Genomic DNA, 15138 nt, shown 5'->3' with positions numbered 1-15138 from the left:
GGTGGGATCAGGTGCCTAGGAGGAGTAAGCATCCCCTGTTGACCGGTCACACCCGCCGTGAACCCTATATCCTGATCAGGTAAACGGAGTTATTCGCAGTCAAAATCAGAGTGCCGAGAACGGTTTAACAATCGGTATGAAACACGTCAGACAGCATTTGACCCAATGCGAGGTTGTATTGACGAACTAGACCGTTATAACGACCATAGAATTTGCGAAATGCTGACTTCAATCGAAACTGTTGAAACCCCTGTACCATCAACTTGTTTGTCTGTAGCTTACCTCGATTTAAAAACTGACTATACGCAGAACAAGCTCTTGTATATCGAATCAGTTGAGATATATAAACACCATATGCAGGTGATAATGGAATATTGCTACATAAATATGGGAAATTGACGATGGAGAAGCTGAAATCATCCCGTTTGTCATACAGTTGAGTTGTCAGTTTGCCGTTAATGTCTACTTTCAATAAAATATCTAAGTATGAAGCAGAAGTGAACGACCCTGTGGTGTCCTTTATTTCGAGCTCAAAGGGATATATCAAATCGACATATGAATGAAAGCTATTATTGTTAATATATCCCTGTGAACTCGAGTTCCTCATTGACAATATCTTCGTAGTCTTGAGTTTTTGTGATCAGGCCTTCCAACAGTCTGTTGTGATTCCCATGGACATGAATTGTGCTCCATTATTAGCCGATCTGTGTCTAAATTCTTATGGGACAGAATTGATTCAAAAGCTTCTATATGAGAAGAAACAATCTCTTGTTGTGGCCTTCATCTCGACATTTAGATATATCGATGACGTTTTATCTATTAACAATAATCATTTTCATTCATGAAAGGTGAAGATAATGAACGATGATCAATCTCATAACTCCTATAAACAATACAAAATAGAGAGTTGTGCAAACACGGACCCCTGGATATACCAGAGGTAGGATCAGATGCCTAGGATGAGTAAGCATCCCCTGTCGATTCGATATAACAGTGAAATCGAAATAGAATACACCACAGAGTCCTCCACATCTTTGTACTTGGATATTTTATTGAAAATAGATATTAACGACACACTAACAACTCAGCTTTATGAGAAAAGGAATGATTTTTGCTTCTCCATCGTCAACATCCTATATTTATGTAGCAATATTCTATTATCACCTGCATATCGTGTTTATATCTCTCAACTGATTAGATACACAAGAGCTTGTTTTGCGTATGATCACTTTTTAAATCAAGGCAGGCTTACTCATCCTAGACACCTGATACCAACTCTGGTATGTCCAGGGGTCCGTGTTTGCCCAACACTATAGTTTGTATTCCTTATAGGAGTTATGAGATTGGTCACTATTCGTTACCTTCATCTTTTCATGTATCACCTTTCTCTACAGAGTAACATCAATGTGTCGCCTTACCGTTCTCAGTCAGCATAAACAATATGTAGTCTTTCTCAGAAAAGATCGCCCCTTTCTCAGGCAGTGTAATTTGTGCATCATTTTTCTCTGGTAGCAGAATTCATTTATCGCCATTCTTGGATAATCACTTTTCTAGGACGACACAATTCATGCATCGCCTCTCATAGTTGCATCAATGTATCGCATTCCTTTTCTCAAACAGCCTTATTCATTTGCATATATCGCCTTTTACAGACAGCAAAATTCATGTATCGCCTTTGTCAGGCAGCAAATTTCCGATATCGCCTTTCCCAGAAGGCACTTTTTATGTACTACCTTTCTCTACAGAGTAACATCATTGTATCGTCTTTCCGTTCCCAATCCGCATAATCCAGGTGTTGCCTTTTGCAGATAGCAGAATCATACATCACCTTTCTCAGACAGCAGAATTCATGTATCGCCTTTTGTAGATTACAGAGTTCTCTTTTTCAAAAAGCAGAATTTATTAATCGACTTTTTATCAGACATAGTGAATGTATCGTTTTCTCAGACATCAGAATTCATATATATAACATTTTTCAGGCAGCAGAATTCATGTATCACCATTCTCAGATATCACGATTCATATGTCGCCTTTCTCAGATATCACAATATATATGCATCGCATTTATTATAGAGTATCATCAAGGTATCGTATTCCTTTATCAAACAGCAGAATTCATTTACATATATGGCCTTTGGCAGGCAGGTAATTTCAAGTATCCCCTTTCTCAGATGGCATGATTTATGTTTTGGTTCTAGCTGACAAAGCTTCTTATAATATTATCTATGTTTGTAAAGCTCATTATTAACAAACTTGGCATTAATTCCACATTTAGTAATCGTACTTATACCCCAACTGCCCTTTCAAAAGATGATGTTTTAAAAAGGTGAATATAACAAACATTGATCAATCTCATAACTCCTAATATTTCGAGAGTTGGGCAAAAATGGACCCCTGGATATACCAGAGGTAAGAGCAGGTGTCTAGGAGGAGTAGGCATCCCCTGTCGACCCGTGACACCCGCCGTGAGCCCTATATCTTGATCAGGTAAACAGACTTATCCGTAGTCAAAATCAGTGTGCCAAGAACGGTCTAACAATCGGTATGAAACACGTCAGACAGCATTTGATCCAATGATAGGTTGTATTGGCAAACTAGATCGTTATAACGACCATATAATTTGAGAATGTATATTATGACTGATTTGTATTTGTTTGTTGCACTTTCTTGAATAAATTTGATTGTTTAATGTTTATCATCTTCTGTCTTAAATTGAATATATCAACGGATGATTGAGGTAATCGGAGAATAGTAGGAAAGATAATCTGTTACCACCTCCCCTATACCTACAAGTGCAATCAATATGTCGCCTTTTTCAGACATGTTTCATACCAATCGAGACAGTTCTTTTCACGATGATTTTGACCACGGATTATTCAGTATAAAACAGTGGATGTCGCCTTCCACATCTTGAACACGCCTGTCCTGAAATGTAGTTTCATTCTCCTCTCTTTGGTGGATCGAAGTGTTGGAATTGCTATGGTTTCCTCTACAGGGACTCGGTTTTTCATGTTTAAACGCACACATACACAGTGGTGAATCACGTGACTTTGGCATGACCTATTATCCGGAAAAGAATTTTCTCAGAAACAATTCTTTACTAATGGTAGATCTACGTGCAATAGAAGCAGAGAACATTGACACAATTTTTGGCAGTTGGGAAGCTTTTAAATGATAAAAAAAAACCACACTTGTGTCAATGTTTTCTGCTTCTATTGCACGTAGAACTACCATTTTAGTATAACGTTCCTGAGAAAATTCTTCAAATATTTATATAAGTTATGTGACAATTTGTTATTGATAAAGGTGTTACTTATTCGTTTGAATTTCCCCTGCGTTGACTTTCACCGTCATTTTTCCGGGTAATAGGTCATGCCAAAGTCATGTGATTCGCCAAGGTGACATACATAATGTACTTTTGAAATACCGATATTTACTTTATTATGATAATTTGTCAAAACTCCTTCATTATTTATTTCCAACACAGAAATAGTAGTGACATCACGTTGTCCCGTTTGACATTTAGTGTCTGCGTTATACAGGCGTTTTATGTTGGAAGGTATTTATTCTTTTTCTCCTTTGTGACCTTTTCTCTCTCGGATCAATGATAGCAGACTAGTATAGATTGGTCTTCTCTTTTATTATGTTCTATATGCATTCCGTATCTTCTTTAATGTCTTGCTGTTTTGTTAAGCCATTTGATCCACCACTCTGTGTTGGTATTGAAGTAGACAAACGTTTTCTTTCTCATTTTATCTTTATACCTTTACACTTGCTTTTCTTGCGAAAATGTCTTGTTTGATTTTCTCTGTTCCTGCAGTATGTTTTGGCTTCCTCCTCGCGCCTTGTCTTGTTGATGTTCAAGGAATATACCAAGCTTACATGTAAACGTCCACCCTATTTTTTGTCTCTGTCCATCTGTTCTCATAGTACAGTGTACTAATTCAGTGGCGGATTTAGAGGGGGCGCAGCCGGCGCCCCCCCCCCCCCCTAAAAATTTTCAAATCTAAGGTAAACTGCAGTATCTTGTTTCGGAAAATGTACTAAACGATAAACGTAACCACAATTCCTGGATCCGCCCCTGTACTAATTAAAAGCAAGAACAGAATCCCTGACGAAGTACAGCCATGTTCTACCTCTGATATAATTGTGAACCGGTAAACCATTCCATTCCATTCACGCAACACGTTCAGAGACTCGAAGTGACTTTAAAGACCACTAACCCTGGTGCCACAGTGTGAACAAAAAAAAAAAAAACCCCACGTGAATACACGCTATACATGTATATGGACTCTTGCATATTGGTCTGACATATTTGACGCTAATGGTTCTTGAAAAGATGAATTTCAAAAAAAAATTCCAATTAAACTGAGAACTTTTTGTGTGATGTCTACACTACATAAAAATGATTGTATATTGAACATGATTTAGTGAGCTACGGTGGTTCTTGAATTTCGGTATATAATCCCATGTAAAATTCTTAACCCCTACTGTCCTTGCCAGCTGGGGTAAAGGTATGAACAAGTTCGAATCGAATGATGATGTTTACATATTCCTTCATAACAATTTGCATTAAGTTTTTTAAGAGCTCCATTTGTTTACTTATATTAATATTATATGGTGTGCAAAGACCCTTACCCTCTGTGACACAAAGTTCAAAGTATTTTCTGCGATTTTAATGTACAAGCATTACGCTTACTTTGCATGTATGCAACGTTTAGTAGAGGAAAAGAAGTACCCAGATTTTCTAATTAAAAATCATATAAGGAGATATCATTGCGACTGAAAAATCCCCCAAATCTCACTGCCATAGAGTAAAATTGGCTTGATTGTGTGATCAAAGACATGAAGAGATGTTTTAATGGTAGGTTGTAATGATAAGTCTCCTTTTGCCCTGTTTGAATGGGCTCTGAGTTAGAGAATAATTTCAATGTAATGTATTCCTTTGATATATCCCTTTCGTTCTGAACAAAAGAATTTTTCTATATAAATTATTCCTATGGAAACCACGTTTATGTTTAGGCCTTGGCCCCTGGGGCTGTGCATGAATGGGACCAATGTATAAATTAGTCCAAACTACAAAAGTATGCTTGATTTCAATTTGTCGAATTGTATGGAGGTTGCGGTTTTTGAGAAGAATTGATTAAATAAATTCTTCGTTAAACATTGAACTCTTAATATCAGCCCCGTCCTGGTCGCTGAAAAAATTGAATCTACTGTATACGAGAATGCTTGCATATTATTTTGACGTATTATAGTACCATGTTAACGCTTGGAATCACGTGACAATATAATCACATGATATAAACAATCATTCTTGGTTTCCTTTCCCTTCAAAAGTTCAGGCAACAGGTGATACATCAGGCTCTTTTCATAGCCCACTGACACTTTAATAAGTGCATATTTACCGTTTAGCTGTTTGTCTCTTATTTTACAAGTTTTATCGTAATTTTACAGCCTTTCTTACTTTTGATCCCATGTTTACATTTAAATCTCCACCACGTGAATGTACTACATTCATACGCATATTACTAAGTAGTTCCAAATTTATGATCAGAAAACGGCGATTTTAAACAATTTACAGTAAGCATCAATTTAATTGCACCAAAAACATATCATAATATGACTAAATATTTAGTCCAAAACATAATTGTTGGATAATAGACACTTTTACAAGATGTTGACAGAGGTGAATGACTTGACTAACGATCCGGCGCACGCGGGCTAACTGGCGATCTTTCGGGTGAACCGAAATTGCGCACGCATCACGCCGGGTGAATCGATTGAGCCGGAAAATTTTGATAGGCGCAGGCGGCTTCAAGATGGCATCCTTGGAGACAGTAGTATCGAGAATGGCTTATTCTAAAACACGATGTTTTTAACTCAAGCACACTGGTGAAATAAACATGATTTGTAAAAGTATTGGTCATCCATACGAGTGTATAACTGTCAGCCAGGTTCAATCGCCGGTGGCCAGATAGCTCAGTTGGTAGAGCACCTGACTATAGAGATTCAGGGGGCCTGGGTTCAAATCCCGGTCTGGTCCGTTGTATTTTCACGAGGATAGAAAGGCAGCGTTTTCATTACTGTACTTTACCAGGTCACTCCATTCGCCCTGATTTTATCAGAATCAAGCACAGGCACTTGTTTCTGTAAATGACTTATGACCTCTGTATACTAATAACAGTATAATAATTACTAATAATTAGTATACAGAGGTCATAAGTCATTTACAGAAACAAGTGCCTGTGGAATCAAGTAAGAGGTAGAGAGAGAGAGAGAGAGAGAGAGAGAGAGAGAGAGAGAGATTCTATAAACGTCTTGTAAACAGGTGCATTTTGACGAAGTATGGTTTGTCCACAGGAACCGGTAATTTTGTCTGTAATAATGATACAGGTCTATCTATACCATACCACCTCCTATTAAAAACACGGGGGTGGCATGGTATAGACCCATAGGCCTATTATTAGGGCTTTCCACCTTTCTGTGGAAAGTCCTATTGTTATTGTTCTGTTTATTATCATTTTCCTGCCGTCAAAAAAATTGTCTTAAGACTTATCAAAAGACTTTATAGTTCATCATAGAGTACTTCTCGAGAAACGATCACATATCACCCTGCGTGATTAAACTTTGACCCCTTACGGAGTTATTGGACTTTACGTGAAAATCCTTGTTAGCACTGATTACTCCTCTTTAACCGTAAATGCGATGAGCATCAAACCTTTGCTGAACCAAAGAGGTCATTTAATTAGTAGAATTGGAAGGACTTCATGACCCTTTGTTAGAGTTATTGCCCCTTATGTTTTACGATTTCGGCATATATATAACACGTCAAACTCAAGGACGATTGGTCGTTCAGGCACGTGACTAACCGGTGGGGTCAGTGACGTTTTGTTCGAGGTCAAAGTCGTAGAAAAATACGAGAAAATAGCATATTTTATACCCTCTTTCCTGATTTGCATAAGTATTAACATCTTAATTGGTTTCAATGTAACTGATTAAAATTCTGAACTTTGACCTTTCTGTGAATGACATTGGCTCGAGTTAAAAAGCTTGTTAGCGCTACTCCTTCTAAACGGAAAGTCTTAGTCTAGAGAAACAAAACCTTCGCTGATGAATTCACATTAAAACACCCTTGCAGAGAGAGACTAATCGTAGGGATTCAAGGCCCCTGAAACGTAGTTATTGCCCCCTGAAAGTATCCAATATCATTATTTAAGCCTAGAACTTTTACATTAATATAGAGAGAGACATAGGACCATTCAAAGGTTCAGGTCATCATGAAAAATAAAATTTTATTCATAGAATATTTTCAAGTGCAACAAATGTTATTTGACTCTAAATAGACCTTTATATTTATTTCAATACATTTACTTCCCCTTAAATGTGATGCTTTATAATATTTCATTTTTATTATCTTTGATACTATTCAGGATAATTAGCAAGGGTTTCAGTTTTCGCTCTTAAATCAATGACCTTACATTCAAGGTCAAAGTCATCCATAAATTTCAATGTCTTTTCAGCTTTTGATAGAAATTCTGCATTCAAAAGATAAAGTTAAAGAAAAATGTCATCCTATATTATGAAATACTGCCTATCAGTCTTTTATATTTTGATACATCACTTGTAATATAATATGAGAGAGAGAGAGAGAGAGAGAGAGAGAGAGAGCACGAAAAGTTTTCGTACGACTTATCTAAATGAAAGGTGAAGGTCATTAAATCAGGGAACGCATTTTTTTTTTTTTTAGCTTAGGCTTGTAAGTATTCAGTATTGCAATGCTATCTTCCCATTATCTAGATATAAAACTCTGGTGATGAAAACAACATATTTTTGGTTTATATCGACAGCATCTTAATTCTTGTTTGATTTATCGGTGAAAGTGTACGGGCCTAGATGATATGTCTTGCATTGAGTATTCACGCCATTTTTATCAGGTTGGGAACACTTCCCCTATAGCAAGATATTCTAGCTAAAACGCGATTATCCCTCTCTAGCGAGAATAAATATATCGCGTACAACAGAGAAAAACACCCGCGGAGTACATATTTTCGTGATTCACGTGGAAAGAAGAAAAAGTGCTAAAATGTCTGATACTTCTGCAAATATATGAATCAAAACAAAAACACTCACGATGTTTATTGGATTTCAGACTGCTTCCCTCTTACGCAGCAACTTTGATATGCAATTTCATTACTATGTTGTCAATTTCATAGAAACAATTCGCATCATGTTGAGTGCGTGTCGCACTTATTCTGCGTTGCACGGGATTTGCCATTATTTTCAATAAAGACGCCAAAACTCCTGTTTATGGTGATGTTTATTTCTCGCTAAAGAGGGATAATCGCGTTTTAGCGAGAATATCTCGCTATAGGGGAAGTGTTCCCAACCTGTTTATTGCATTGTTGGTGTAAAGATAGTCTGAATAAATAATCTGATGTTTTTCTGGCTTTTTTATGATTTTGATATTTACCGTGCCAGAAAAACGTTAGAAAAACATCATCACTTAAACTGGAAATTCGCCTCCTCCAGTTGGAGGCGGCATTCTCGGACCGATTTTAAATACTTTGGAGTCGAATTCAATGTTAAAATCATAATTAATCAACAAAACGATGCTTCTTGTACTTACTAATATCGATCAAAAGAAAATATCACCTCAGAATTCGATAACAGAAGCACACAATTGCAGTCAACTGAATTTTCGTTGTCATTTGAGCATGACTTAAAACAAAGCTCGACAGTTTAAAATGTTTTCATGCGGCTATTTATTAGTCCGAAATATCTGACGTTTTTCTGTCTTTTTTATGATTTTGATATTTAACGTGCCAGGAAAATGTCAGAACTGGCGCCATTACATAAACTGGAAATTCGCCGCCTCCACCTGGAGGCATGCTCGGGCCGATTTTGAATACTTGCGAGCCGAATTTAATGTTAAACTCCTAATTAATCAGGAAAATGTCAGATTTTTCGGACTAGTGTAAAGGTAACTGCGGTCTTTGAACACTTTTCAGATAGAGGAACAATTTCTTTGCTTGACTAATTGTATGTTTGCTGAAGCATACTAAAGTGCGATTACTTTATATTTTATATTAATAAAGTAAATAAATGTACGTACGTATTCATTAGGCTTACTGGGCGCCACTAATCTCGGTTGAGATTCGGCTCAGCAGAATATTTGGACTGATGCCGGTGAAGTCGTCAGTCCAAATATTCAGTCGAACCGAATCTCAACCGAGATTAGGGCGCCACCAGATAACTGAAAAATTACTGAGTGGCGGAAAACAGCAACATGGATGAAATTAAAACTGAAATACATTTTCTGTTTCACTGCTTTATTTAAATATATTTATTGCCCTGTAAAATGTTATTGATCACTACTAAGTAAGTTTTATGCCTTCATGGTTAAAAACTTTTATTTTCATTTTATTATATTGATTAACATTATCAATTTTTTGTCAACTTTTAAACAGAAAATGATATTTCAAATTGAATTACTTTGAAGATAGACTTGTGACTTTAAAAGTAATGATATTCATCACAAAAGCTGTCAGAAAGTAAAAAGTTCAGTGATCAGAAAACCTGGTTCCGTATCAGCTGACTTGAATTTCCTCTATTCACACAATGAGGATTCGGTAATGGAAGGTGCCATACATGCTTGCATAAACGTAGGTCGGTTTTTAGCTCACCTGAGCTGAAAGCTCAAGTGAGCTATTCTGATCGTCTGTTGTCTGTCTGTCCGTCTATCCATCTGTCTGTAAACTTTTTACATTTTTGACTTCTTCTCCAGAACCAATGGGCCAATTTCAACCAAACTTGGTCAAAAGCATTCTTGTGTGAAGGGCTTTCAAGTTTGTTCAAATGAAGGGCCATGTCCCATTCAAAGGGGAGATGATCACAAAAATGCAAAAATAGGGTGGGGTCATTTAAAAATCTTCTCAAGAACCACTGGGCCAGAAAAGCTGAAATTTACATGAAAGCTTCCTGACATAGTGCAGATTCAAGTTTGTTCAAATCATGGCCCCTGGGGGTAGGATGGGGCCACAAGGGGGGGATCAAAGTTTTACATGCAAATATAGAGAAAATCTTTAAAAATCTTCTTCTCAAGAACCATTGGGCCAAAGAAATTGACATTTACACGAAAGCTTTCTGACATAGTGTAGATTCAAGTTTGCATAAATCATGGCCTCCAGGGGTAGGTTGGGGCCATAATAGAGACTAAGGTTTTACATGCAAATATATATGGAAAGTCTTCAAATATGGGCCAAGGTGACTCACATGGGCGATGTGGCCCATGGGCCTCTTGTTTGGAAGTTAAATTTTGACTCCGTAGTCTGAAGTATATGCCTGACTTACACATGCATTCTACTACCAGGAATTTTTTTCTTTCCACACAACTACATTTGATGGAATTTAATGTTAGTTTAATCATACTAATCAGCAAGAGTGATGAAGTTTGAATAGCTAAATGTATTGATGTTATTATTGAATTTAATTCAACATTTTATATGTAAATTATAAGTTGGGTATAAAGCATTGATTAAATGCAAACATTTTCAGATCTAGGCAAGTTACTGACAAACAAGTTGATGGTACGGGGGTTTCAACAGTCGTGTTTAAAGTCAGCATTTCACAAATTCTATGGTCTTTATAACAATCTATTTAGCCAATGCAACCTATCATTGGGTCAAATGCTGTCTGATGTGTTTCAAACCGATTATTAGGCCGTTCTTGGCACACTGAGATTGGTTACAGATAACTTTGTTTACCTGGTCGGGATATAGGGCTGACAGTGGGTGTGACTGGTCGACAGGGAATGCTTTCTCCTCCTAGGCACCTGATCCCACCTCTGGTGTGTCCTATAACAGATAAGAAAAATCCCCAAAAATTAGTCGTAAAATATATATACATATAGGTATAATGCAACTCCAGAAATTGGAAATACCTAATTTGCTACCGTTTACAATCAAATTGTATAAATTTCCTACTGCAGATAATACCCATTATACGGTATAAACTATGATTAATGAATTATTTTGCTTGCAAATTACAGTAATATGCAGCTAAAGATTTTAAGTGTCATTTCAGTGAAAGTGAAAGCTATTGAGGTTGATTTCTAAACATTGACCAGCAAACTTTTATATTGATTTAGATGTAACTTGAGGTGAAGTACATGTAAGCTCCATTTTCGCCAGTGTCTGAGTAGACTCTCTGACCCTCCGTCCATCAGTGCTTCCTTATTAACATAACCAAGATGTGATGAGAAGCAGTCAAACATTCATTATATAAATGTGTTTATTATTTTATTTTGTGACTGAAAAAATGTTTTCTTTGTTTTAATTTCATAAACAAGCCCAGAACTTTTAGAAATGATTTGAAATCAAAATTCATCTGAATCACAGATGTAAAAATACAATGAATGCACCAGATGTTATGATTTATAGAGATTTATTTATCTTTTCAGAAAGTGCAACAGAATGTCAAATTCATACAACCCAGGTGAGGCATACAAAGCAGATCTGATACCACACTGGTGTTTTCACATTTGAGCCATATTGACTAATATCTGCAATTATTATGTACATATATTTCTGAGCTGTTCACATCCAATTGTAGGATTGATTGGTCCACAAATCCCCCCTGGGAGAATGGACCCCATGCACAACAACGCACCACTTCAGTTCAATACAAACAAAGGAAAGCCACCGATGGCCATGGAGGGAGATCCAGGTATATACATTGATCCATCTGGTGTATTTTATTCCCAGGAAATGCTATCCACAGGGAAAGAAATTCAATATCAGCAGAATAAAAGTCTTCATGGACTGTTACCCTCTGTTCACCACAGGGTGGTGGAAACAGCTGAGTGATCAGGATGATTTTAATAGCAAAATAAATGTCATGTTTGCACCAAACATTCATGCTCAAAACACTTTTGATTAAGGTTTTTAAATTTTTTTGAGTGTTGGGTATTTACAGATTGGCATAGGTGGCAAATTTGTATCCTGTTTTTAATACAGTCCTCATGATGAGGCATCTGATTTTCATGTACATGTGTGTTACAGCGGGACTTTTAATCATCAGAGAATGCAAGCATTTAAAAAAATTGTTTAATGAAGAGAACATGATACACATGGAAATGGAAAGTATGAAAAACCTTTGGAAATTAACCATTTGAAAAATATTGATCTGAAACATGACAGTCCTCCAAAACAAAAAACCAGATAAAAGAAAGAAATGAAATGCACCAAAATCAGAAGACATGAAACTTACTAGGGATTTGACATAATAATGGTATTCACATACTAAATCTAAGTCTTTGAATCAAAATCTTTAAATTTCACATTGTATAGCTCTGTTTTTAGTACCTGCAACTGTTTAAAGTTGACAACTAAACAACTCTGAGTATTGAAGGAAGAATACACTTAAGGATTAGTCTCACTGCTTACTTTTATGACAGAGCAAGTGAGCAGTGCAGGCGGTGGTGACCTGGTGGGACAGGGGTACTACAACAGCGGCAGTGCAGGAAGTGGGGGCCTCATGGGGAACATGATGCAGGGGCCCATGATGGGGGCTGACCCCAGCATGATGATGATGTTCAATCAGGTCTGTGAAACTCTGAAACACTGTTTTAAATATATCAGACTATACATTCTAAATGTGATGTGCCTGTTCAAACAAAAACCCTTAGAACCTTCAATGGACCAGAATACATCGTCGCAAGCCACGGCTGAAACATGCGCTCCTCTTCCCTTTCACCCGTGGCTCTCTGCATGACAGTTTCTTCTTTTCTCATAAATATGCATGACGTGATTCAGCCAATCGCTGAGCTTCCGAGCAAAACGTAATCGGAGATTTAAACTGTTTATAGAATGCGGTTATATTATTCTGACCAATCTACTATTGTGTGTTTCTAATGAAATATTCGGAGACTAATGACAACAAGTGTTGTGTATTGGTAATTACAACAACCCCCCTCCCTTTGGAACAAGTGGAGATATATAAGAAATAAGCCACGAAACTGTTCAAATGTCATCGATCAGTAGGATTTTTGTTTACTATAATTTTGGTGCAAGAAGAACACGTTTTCATTACCACATCTATTATAACTGTTTTACTTCTATAATCTATTGATAACGGATTACGTCATTCTCTTCATGCATATTTATGAGAAACGAAGAAATTGTCACGCAGAGAGCCACGGGTGAAAGGGAAGAGCAGCGTACGTTTCAGCCGTGGCGTGCGATGATAGCCAGAAAAAGGAACTTAAATTATACAACCAGGAAAAAGAACTTAAAATGCAAGATTGTGATATGTGGAATCAATTGTGAATAAATGGTTTCGAATGATAAAGAATAAAGTTTGTAGAAAGCATGACTCTTGAGGTTTTAATTGATACTTGAGATATGTAAAAGCTTGAAGTTTTAAAATTTGTATATTTTTGTTTTTGTCAGTATGGTGGCTGGGGTCCAATGGGACCTAACAATCAGGACATGTTGATGCAGTTCATGCCAAAGGAAATAATTACGCTGAAGACGTGTGTAATGTACCCACCGCCACCAAGTAAGTGTATTGTAAGACCAGCACTGCAATCTCGTACTGTATCCACCGCCACCAAGTAAGTGTATTGTAAGATCAGCACTGCAATCTCGTACTGTATCCACCCCCACCAAGTAAGTCTATTGTAAGACCAGCACTGCAATCTCGTACTGTATCCACCCCCACCAAGTAAGTCTATTGTAAGATCAGCACTGCAATCTCGCACTGTATCCACCCCCACCGAGTAAAGTCTATTGTAAGACCAGCACTGCAATCTCGTACTGTATCCACCCCCACCAAGTAAGTCTATTGTAAGATCAGCACTGCTATCTCGCACTGTATCCACCCCCACCGAGTAAAGTCTATTGTAATACCAGCACTGCAATCTCGTACTGTATCCACCCCCACCAAGTAAGTCTATTGTAAGATCAGCACTGCTATCTCGCACTGTATCCACCCCCACCGAGTAAAGTCTATTGTAATACCAACACTGCAATCTCGTACTGTATCCACCCCCACCAAGTAAGTCTATTGTAAGATCAGCACTGCAATCTCGTACTGTATCCACCCCCACCAAGTAAGTCTATTGTAAGACCAGCACTGCAATCTCGTACTGTATCCACCCCCACCAAGTAAGTCTATTGTAAGATCAGCACTGCAATCTCGTACTGTATCCACCCCCACCAAGTAAGTCTATTGTAAGATCAGCACTGCAATCTTGCACTGCAATAATACAGACATGTTGGAGGCATGAATAGTTCTGACTAACATGTCTCGTGGACGTAGAGATCTGTTTCTGTGATCTAGCCACTCATTATGTCATGGTGATGTACAGTAATACTTGATTATTAGAAAATTCAGTTACAAGAGTGAGTGTTGTGTCTCATAAACAATCTCTGTATTTTATTATGTATTTGGATACATGTATAATGAATCTTAGTTTGAGAGATTGTGTCCTCAGGAAACTGTTACATTCCCATTAGTAAATTGCAAATAAGAGATATCCTTAGTGCACAGTACCTAATGAATTGTGACCCATCATCTATGCATTCCATACTTGTACAACACTTATGATAACTGAAATGTAACAAGTACTCCTCCTTATATTTGTAGATGCCCCTCCCCCCACCACCAGAGAGAGACCCCCAGGATGTAGGACAGCCTTTGTGGGAGGATTGCCAGAAAATGTGACAGAGGAAATTATCGGGGAGGCGTTCTCAAACTTTGGAATGATTGTCAGCATCAGGAAGGGCAAGAAGAACTTTTGTCACATCCGCTACGAGTTGGAGGAGAGTGTGGATAGATCGTTATTTTTATCAGGTAGAATCAGTATCAAGTTTGAGGTTCCACTGTAGTAATAATTCTATGTTATCATGTATATGTAGGTCTTTATATTTTGTTATATTCGGGTATGCTCTTTCTACCTATCTAATTAGTTTTTGCATCGCAGTTCAAATGAGGATTTTGATAATTTAGAATTTTCTCAAAGCTCCTAAATTTATGCACTAAACTGAAGGTAAAATGTGAGAAAAATAATCCTTCATTATTTACTCATGTGGGTTAGACTGCGAATTTTGTCCCCTCGGTGGAATTTCCCTATCC

General features: G+C 37.3%; 1 protein-coding gene and 1 non-coding gene across 3 annotated transcripts in view; both read left to right on the top strand.

The window, feature by feature from the left end:
- The first annotated feature begins 5971 nt into the window (after window positions 1-5971).
- On the top strand, window positions 5972-6046 carry Trnay-aua (transfer RNA tyrosine (anticodon AUA)). Its single transcript is given in 2 exon segments — window positions 5972-6008; window positions 6012-6046. It is a non-coding gene; the product is annotated as a tRNA-Tyr (tRNA).
- A 1635-nt stretch (window positions 6047-7681) lies between these two features.
- LOC125657835 (ecto-NOX disulfide-thiol exchanger 2-like) overlaps window positions 7682-15138 on the top strand; it is a 20351-nt gene continuing 12894 nt past the window's right edge. Inside the window, exons 1-6 of one of the 2 annotated variants that reach the window (XM_056149949.1) lie at window positions 7682-7759; window positions 11462-11496; window positions 11614-11727; window positions 12458-12603; window positions 13452-13560; window positions 14650-14856. In XM_056149949.1, coding sequence (XP_056005924.1) covers window positions 11475-11496; window positions 11614-11727; window positions 12458-12603; window positions 13452-13560; window positions 14650-14856 — 598 coding nt within the window. In that variant the 5' untranslated portion in view covers window positions 7682-7759; window positions 11462-11474. Of the gene's footprint in view, window positions 7938-11461; window positions 11497-11613; window positions 11728-12457; window positions 12604-13451; window positions 13561-14649; window positions 14857-15138 lie in introns of both variants that reach the window. The other variant, XM_056149948.1, reaches the window with a different exon arrangement.

The sequence above is a fragment of the Ostrea edulis genome, chromosome 9, assembly GCF_947568905.1.
Source record: "Ostrea edulis chromosome 9, xbOstEdul1.1, whole genome shotgun sequence".
NCBI lineage: Eukaryota > Metazoa > Mollusca > Bivalvia > Ostreida > Ostreidae > Ostrea > Ostrea edulis.
Note: the sequence above shows the minus strand (reverse complement) of the source record. Positions and strands in the feature narration are given on the sequence as shown.